Source organism: Lactuca sativa, chromosome 5 (assembly GCF_002870075.4).
Source record: "Lactuca sativa cultivar Salinas chromosome 5, Lsat_Salinas_v11, whole genome shotgun sequence".
Classification (NCBI taxonomy): Eukaryota; Viridiplantae; Streptophyta; class Magnoliopsida; order Asterales; family Asteraceae; genus Lactuca; species Lactuca sativa.
This window is the reverse complement of record NC_056627.2, coordinates 179,200,812-179,209,600: the sequence shown is the minus strand read 5'-3', so window position 1 is coordinate 179,209,600 and position 8,789 is coordinate 179,200,812. Positions and strand designations below refer to the sequence as shown.

General features: G+C 30.3%; 1 protein-coding gene across 2 annotated transcripts; it reads left to right on the top strand.

The window, feature by feature from the left end:
* Positions 1 to 1,599: 1,599 nt before the first annotated feature.
* Positions 1,600 to 8,300, top strand: LOC111897598 (probable LRR receptor-like serine/threonine-protein kinase At5g63710). 2 transcript variants are annotated; one of them, XM_023893552.3, is made up of 11 exons: positions 1,600 to 1,931; positions 3,301 to 3,474; positions 3,775 to 3,913; positions 4,160 to 4,231; positions 5,468 to 5,608; positions 5,845 to 5,910; positions 6,070 to 6,140; positions 6,238 to 6,381; positions 6,491 to 6,832; positions 7,219 to 7,613; positions 7,756 to 8,300. In XM_023893552.3, exons 1-11 carry the CDS (start codon positions 1,919 to 1,921, stop codon positions 8,065 to 8,067), a joined length of 1,869 nt encoding a protein of 622 aa, XP_023749320.1. In that variant the 5' UTR covers positions 1,600 to 1,918; the 3' UTR covers positions 8,068 to 8,300. The 2 variants fall into 2 exon arrangements, with proteins under 2 accessions (XP_023749320.1, XP_023749321.1); XM_023893553.3 differs by lacking the exon at positions 1,600 to 1,931 and adding an exon at positions 2,042 to 2,397.
* Positions 8,301 to 8,789: the final 489 nt, after the last annotated feature.

Genomic DNA, 8,789 nt, shown 5'->3' with positions numbered 1-8,789 from the left:
GTAATCAGCGATCTCGATCACTTGTTCTATATGCTTGTGGTTATCTTTTTGGTCCTTCCCGAAAAGTGGAGTCTCTTTTAATAATTGCAAGAAGTGCCCTTTAAGCTCAAAATTTGTCGTGGTTGGGATTGTCCGTCGTATGGGGGCCTAGACCGGTGCCTTCTCTAGTATGGATTGTGTACTCCTATAATGTAAGATTCATGGTGTCCGTCATCTTTTCTGTGGATTCGCTTCCTTCATCATAATTGATTGATGAGTTGCTTGATTTGCTCTTTATCTGGAATTCATGCTCGGGTCATTAACTAATTAAAACAAAACAGAAAGAAAGCATAAAACGGAAACTAAAACAATTGTGGAAATCCAGCAAATGCGTCGCGAATGTTGATTTCATAGATAAATGAAATTGAGTTTATGTGTCGATAGATTAATTGATATGGATTGCTTATCCGTAAAGTATAATTAGTTTTGGTAAATAAATGTATAAATGACTTATCTTGTGAGGTATAATAATCTAGAAGGTGGGGTAAACAAGTGAGTGGACAATAACTTGGTGTTGACGCCTTGATGAGTCAAATCTTTGTCAACTTCACCTTTTCCTTTTACATTTCCTTTTCACACACAATTTGCCACGATCTTAAAAAGTTATATTTACATAACTAGTCCCTTCACATTGTACCACTACCAATTTCAATCCCCTATGACTTTTTATTTTTGTCTCATTGCAATTGGATACAATTCAAAGCAGCAGTAGCATGCATTGCAAATGACTACAACATAATTATAAAATATAAATCATTATTACTATATTATTATTTTTTTCATTTTTTTCTATCATTATAAATAAGTACAAATATGCTTAAACATATTTCCCGGAATGGTTCGGTGTGGAACGTCTAAACGTCGCATTTTATAATTTTTAAATGTATTTGTGTCTATTTAAACATTATTTAGATTTGTTAAATCATAAACGATGTGTGATTACTTCTAAACATTATTTAGTTTTGTTAAATGATGTATGATTACTTTTGATATCCCAAAATCCAAAATAGTCCTTTCTAATGTGACAATCACAAGCTCAATTTAATGGAGATAATCCAATCTCAAGGCTATAATGTTTTTTTTTTTTTTTTTTTAATCTATTTATATCAATTTATATCAAGAGACGTGTTAAACATTAGTTTAATAATTAACACTTTTCAATTATATATAAATCAAATATTACAGATAATTGTTTTTCACAAAAAGAATTGTCTCATCTTTTTAAAATTTTATCGTTATTTCTTCTTTTAGAAAGAGAAAGTGATATTTTCGTTTACCTTTTTTTTTCTTTATATCTCTTCAAACATTATTGTTTGGGTCATTGATCATGATTTGCTAGAGAAACAAAAAATAATAAATTCCTTAATACATTTCTGTAGAAAATCATTTTAACTTATATATATAGAAAAGGAATATATATATATATATATATATATATATATATATATATATATATATATATATATATATATATATATATTTAATAAAGTTTAATTCAAAATCCTCCACATGCAAGTTCGTACTATTTTAAAGCATCTCATATCAATTAGAAGCATCCATTTTTCTCACAAAAAGATTGCTTTTGTTTTAATGTTGAGTGGGATTCTTACTCTCACACACTCTCTTCAACATTCAACTTGCCTTATCAAATCACATTTCGGAAATGGAATTAGAATTAGAATTAGAATTGGCATTTCTTCCCTAATTTTAGTTCCTATTCCATTCCAATTCCAATTATTTGCACCTAATGCTTTGTAGGTCCTCAACACTTACACAAACATCATCAATCACAAACATCAATAAACTCTCAAATCATGATTCGTGTGATTATTATTAATAATTTCATCTGTTTCTTGATTCTCCCTCTTCTCCAACATCCATGGCTACACCAAGTAAGCTTTTTCTTGCTTTAAAACATTTCACACACAACACCCTTTTTGTCTGTGTTTGTGTTTCATATGTTCTTTTTGTTAACAAAGTGTTTTAATTATGTTTATTTGCTCTTATTATTTTGTGGGGTTTTCATGTTTGGTCTTATTGCGGTAGTTGGAATTCAATACCTGAGAGTTCCATTAAATAATATATCCTTAAATCTTAACAATTCTTAAGTTCCATTTAATAATCTGTACTTAATTCTTAACAATTCCAGATGTTTTTTTTTTTAAGAAAAGGTGTACTTCCAATGTTTGTTTTGTCCTAGGAAAAAGAAAATTCTTGTCAGCCCAACATAGGCAAAATTTGATGCACCAAGGCTTCTTTTATGATTTAATATTTAAATTTTTAATCAACTACAAAAATTGGTGAGAAAATCAAGATTTTGCAGAGATGTCAAAGAGGGTTCTTGAGTTTATGGAGAAGGTAAACCCTGCTTGATCAAGTCAATCAATTGGTGTTTTAACCAAGTGATAATCTTACTTATCGGATATAATTAAAAAAAATCATTTAGTTCAAATTGAAGTTACAGAAGTAACTTAGTTGACATTAAAAATGTCAATTTTTAACTTTTTTTTTTTTTTTAACTCAAAAGTCAAATGTCTCAACTGCTTGAGAACTTGCTTAGAGATGTAGAAACGGGTCTTAAATGCTATAAATTTTGAACCTTACTATCTGTGAAATGTAGATATAACTAATTAAGAAATGTCATTCACATACAAAGAATTTTTCTTTCCTATAACTGGTGGATTTTTTTAAACTTTGAAAAGGGTTAAATGTCAAAAAGCAGCAACATACTTTCATATATTCTTTTCATTATTGCATCTTACTCTCATTTTGTCGAATTAAAACATTGTACTCTAAATCATCTAAACAGTTATGGCAATCTCATCCAAATACAAGGAAATTTTATTGCTATAATTGGGTAAGGATTTTCAAAGTACAATATTCTCATAAGAAGAAAATTGGAAGCATCGAAGTAGAATTTTATAATTCCGTAGACTTTTCAATGTACAATGCCTTTAATAAGTAAAAAAAGAAACAAAAATGTAATAGAAAAAAACGAAAGCATGATGTTATAATAAACAAATAAAAAGTATATTGATACTTCTTGCATTTTGTCGAAAGGAACACAATAAGCGAACAATGCTATAATTGGGTAAAACTTTTCCAAATAGAATGCCTTAATAAGAAAAAATTAAAAGTAAAATATTGTAATAGAAAGAAATGGAAATAGGATGCTATAGTAAACAAATAAATGAAAGTACGTTGTTGTTTCTTACATTTAGTAAAATATTGACGTGTTATCTTGAATGTGTTAATTTACAGATTCATCAAGGAAATGCAAAGGGCTCTTAGAAGACCATCACTTGGACATTAAATCAACTCACTTATATGTACCATGTTACTATTGGCATCTTCATATGAAGTTGTTGGTTCAATGCATTATGTTGCTTTTGTTGTTGAGCCATTGTTCTTCTGACTACAAGCCCAATGTTGAAGGTGCATTATTAACATGTTTAAATTCCTTATATTTTTTTTTATTTGAATATTATAGCATTCTATTTTCGTTTCTTTGTATTACATTGTAATTTGAAAAATCTACCTAATTATAATAGTGTCATTCAAATACAAAGCAATTTTTCTACTTTAATTGGGCACGTTTTTTAAAGTTGGATGTCCTAATAAACAAAAATAAAATAAAACTGAAAATGCAATGCTTTAATTGGGTGAACTTTAATGCACAAATACATGAAAGTATATTTATGATATCTAGATGATATGATGTTTTTTTTTTCTTAGTGGAAATTTTAATGGAGCTTCTAGAGGATCTAAAGGATACCAATGGGAACATTCAAGATTGGGGTTACTTTGTAGTTAGCCCGTGCTATAGTTGGTCACATGTCATATGTGATCAGAAAGATGGAAACGTCATATCATTGTACGTTTGTTTGTGTTTTTCCTCAATGGTTACTTCTTTATGAAATTGGATAAGCTTTTTAGGGCTTTTTTTTTATGAGAATGTGGAGGGTATTTATGTCTTTTTTTAAAGAGGAGAGAGAGTCTTGTCCCATTTTGCCTTTTTTGGGTGGGACAAAAAATTGTAATGTTTGCCCTATTGTACAAAAAAATGGTGACATAGTTTACTTATAAATATAACTGTCTTTTTTTACGCATTAATATGCAGGAGCTTGGGTTCAATTGGATTTTCTGGGAAACTTTCAAGTTCGATAACCAAATTGAAGTTTTTGACTTACTTGTAAGTGTCATACTCGATTAAAACTCTTATTGACTACCAATTTGTATTAAGTTTTTGGTGAACAAATGAACTTTTAAATGCTACTGCACTCATCTAAAGGAAGTCAAATTTTGACTTTCTATGTGTCAAATATTCAGCTCTTCGACTTTAAAACTGTGAAAAAAAAAGCTTTTAGCAAATTGAAAAGCTTGAAAATTACATTTAGAATAGATGAAAAGTAGTTAAGTTAGATTTATTTGGAGATAAAACTAGAAAAACGTATGCCGATTCTTCAATTTAGCTCACATAGTTTGACCCTCTAAAGTCAAAATGTTGACTTTTTTTATAGACTAAATTATAACCAACTTGAGGTGATTTACAGAGTACAGACTTTAAGTGTGTTATGCGTACTACGTTTGGTGAAAAAAATGAACTTTTAAATAATACTACGCCTTTCTAAAGGCTGCTATTAAACTTTAAAATTGACAAAAAGATTGATGCTTTTTAACACATTAAAAATGTTGATAACTACTTCTAAATAAATAAAAAGTTGTTAAGTTAGAGACATTTTCGGAATGTAAACTAGAAAAAACGCATGCTAACTTTTAATTTTAAAGTAACGGTTTGATACCCTAAAGTCAATTTTTTTTTTTGTAGGATAGAGTTATTTATTAATAATTTATGGTGATTTACCAAATTTTCATTGTGTTAAGCCTATTACATTAGAAATTTGGCAAAACGAATTTTGAAATAATACTACACTTGTCTAAAAACAATGAACCATTACACTTTTGATGTGTCAAATAAGCCACTCGTTGTTAACTTCGGAATTGAAAAAGAGAAATGCTACTGACACATTGAAAAGCTTGACAATTACATTCAAATATATATAAGATTTATTAACTAGAAACATTTGAATATAAAACCACGAAAACATATGCCGACTTTTAGGTATAAAGTCACAAGGTTTGACTATCTAAAGCCAAAATATTGACTTTTTTCTTTGATAGATTAAATTAGTACCCACCTTATGGTTATTTATATAAACAAATCTATAAGACTCCCCTAAATTTTTTATCTTTTCAGAAAGAGGCTCCTTTGATGTGTGATTGCAATTTGTATAATTGCCAAATGCCAATGCTTCTTTAATATATGTAAAAATCAACTCCAATGACCTTATAGTACATTTTTTTTTTGTTATTTAGAAAATAATATTCATAACAAAATAACTCCGATTTTCTTCCTGTTTTTATGCAGGGATTTACATGATAACAAGCTATCAGGTGAGTTGCCTGATCTAAGTAGCTTGGTGAACTTACAAAATCTAAATCTTACACGAAATAAGTTTAGTGGATCTATTCCAGCCTCTTGGGGTCAACTTTCAAACCTAAAATATTTGTAAGATTTTCTTCCTCCCTTTTGACTTCCAAGCTATAGAATTAAATGCAAGAAATAGTTGAATAAGTCCAACATTTAATGTATAAAAAATTGTGCATATGTAATGCCACTACAACGAAATCTTGTTGACTTTTATATATGAATGTTGTTAGTCAACGCTTCTTTAGAGTTCGATAAAATGCACGTCCGATTTATTATTCTTATTGCTTTTGAAGAACTCTATTTTCATTTTCCAGAGATCTTTCGGGCAACAATCTAAGTGGAAAAATCCCTGAAAAGTTATTCTCGACTCATGTATTCAAGTAAGGAATATATTTTTTATTTAATTTATGATTTTTTTTTTATACTAAAAGTTTTCTATCGCCTCTACTAAATACAAAATTGAGCCCCTTACCAATCCTGTCACTTGAAGGGTATTTTAGACATTTAACCTTTATTTTATTAATTATCATGTTATTCAGCTTTACAGGAACATCTCTCGATTGTGGTGCCACGTTTCCGCAACCTTGCATTTCAGGCTCCTCTGTTTCAGGTTTGTTTTATTCATTATTACTTATTTTCCCTTCAAAGTTTTATATCTATGACTCAAAATCGTTTTTTTTTTTTTTTTTTTTTTTACTTTTTCATAGGTTCTACTAAAAATTCAAAACTAAAGTTGGTTGCTTTTGGCGTTGGTTGTGCTGCTCTCGTGCTTTTATTGTTAGGAGCCATCTTTTTATACCGATTCAAGCTTATGTCCAAACTTGAACGTGACTTATTCATTGATGTAGAAGGTTACTTAATGCTTCCACTCATATCATATTACTCATATTTCAGTGTAGTTACATTATTTTACCAATAATAGCAATATGTAACAAATAAAATACATTGCTCATATTGCAGGTGAAGATGACAGTTTAGTTTCATATGGGCAACTTAAAAGATTTTCATGGCGGGAAGTACAGCTGGCAACCAACAACTTCAATGAAAGCAATATCATAGGTCGAGGAGGTTTTGGGAAAGTTTATAAGGGTGTTATTGCAGATAACACAAAAGTTGCGATTAAAAGACTCGCAGATTATCAGAGTCCAGGTGGCGAGGCGGCTTTCTTGAGGGAAATTCAGTTGATAAGTGTTGCAGTTCATCGCAATCTTCTTAAGTTGATTGGGTTTTCTACAACATCGTATGAAAGAGTACTTATTTATCCATTTATGCAAAATCTAAGCGTTGCATATCACCTACGAGGTATGTGGATTCTTTAGTTTTATACGTTTTTGTACTGTGTTTGGCATGTATTGGACATGTAGTGATATTTATGTCAATAGGAAAAGAGATAGCAACGTACTTTTATTTATTTGTGTATTATAGAACCCTAATTTTATTTCATTAAAAAATTATTTTCTTAGTTAGGAATTGTACTTTGAAAAAAATGTGTGTTATAGCATTGTACTTTCACTTTATTTCTTGTTGTGACATTGTATTTTGAAAAATCTACCCAGTTATATCGGAAAAATTGTTTAGGGTAGAATTTTCAAAATGCAATGTTGTAACTTGAAGAAATGAAAGTAGGATACTAAATTGTTATTTCTTGCATTTAACATGGGAATTTTTTTTTTTATTATCGACAATAGATTTGAAACCGGGAGAGAAACCCTTGGATTGGGCAACACGAAAACGCATAGCATTTGGTACGGCTCGTGGCCTAGAGTATTTGCACGAGCATTGTACTCCAAAGATCATTCATCGTGATATGAAAGCTGCAAATATTCTTTTAGATGATGAATTTGAACCTGTTCTTGGGGATTTTGGGTTAGCAAAGCTTGTAGATAATGATCTCACTCATATTACAACTCAAGTACGTGGGACAATGGGACACATTGCTCCCGAGTATTTGTCCACAGGAAAATCCTCAGAGAAAACCGATGTTTTTGGATACGGTATAACATTGTTGGAACTTATAACGGGACAACGTGCAGTGGATCTTTCTCGCCTTGAAGATGAGGAAGATGTTCTCCTTCTTGATCATGTAAGTACCATTTTCTATCTAGATGTGTTTGTGAGATCGAAGAACTTGTTAATTCACCTTCTTGCTACTTTCGAGTATGGGTTGAATTACAAAAACACCCTTCGTAAAGATTACTTGTTGATTCATCATCTTGCAACTTCAGATCAAGAAACTGCTCAGGGAAACGAGGATCAGTGACATTGTGGATCCGAGTCTCACGGTTTATGATGCAAAAGAAGTTGAAACAATGCTTCAGGTGGCCTTGTTATGCACCCAAGGTTCACCAGAGAATCGTCCAAAAATGGGAGATGTCATTCATATGCTTCGAGGACAGGATTTGGTGGAGCGATGGGCAGAATGGGAACAAATAGAAGAAGTTAGGGTTCAAGAATTTTTTCGTATGTCTCACCAGTTTGCATGGGGTGACGACTCGACCCTCGATCAAGAAGCTATACAGTTGTCACGAGCCAGATGAAAGTGACCCAACTCGAAACTCAGAAAGTAAAATGGTATACTTAAAGAAAATATTACGTGAAATGTAATAAAGTTTAATTAGTGTATTTGGTTTTGGGCTTGCTCGTTGTAAACTTACGTGAGATACAAATGTCTATGCTACTTGTAGTTCTGTTGTTGGGTGACATGTACGTTTTCTTGGTTATACCGTTTTGTAACGTAATATGATTTCTATAGAACACACGAATTAATATAGGTACTTGACTACTTGTTAATAGTGATAGATTTTTATATTTTTTTTCTTGTTAAGAATTAAAAGAAAATGTCCTACCATCTCGTTATTATTTTTTTTTTTTTTTGAAATGGCAAATTATCCTACTTCTAAGCTAATCCTAAATACCATCTATGTTTCCTAGTGAGACTTGAACCCATGACCTCTCATTTGAGAGAGTCACTCATTACCGCTAGGCCAAAGACCCTTTGTATCTCGTTATTAATTGTATCCGGAATTCCTAATTAACCCTTAATTAATTCTTAATATCAATCACATGAAAAAGAGTTTTGAATTTTTTTAAATAGTTTTTTATAATTTATTATTATTATTATTATTATTATTATAATACACACACACACACACACACACACACACACATATATATATATATATATATATATATATATATATATATATATATATATATATATATATATATATATACACACACACACTCTAATAAATGAAAA

Bases quoted from the DNA above. Each gene is read 5' to 3' on its own strand.
- LOC111897598 (XM_023893552.3), top strand. The intron at 3,475-3,774 runs GTGCATTATTAA...TTTTTTTCTTAG, and splicing joins CTACAAGCCCAATGTTGAAG to TGGAAATTTTAATGGAGCTT. The intron at 5,609-5,844 runs GTAAGATTTTCT...TTCATTTTCCAG, and splicing joins CTTTCAAACCTAAAATATTT to AGATCTTTCGGGCAACAATC.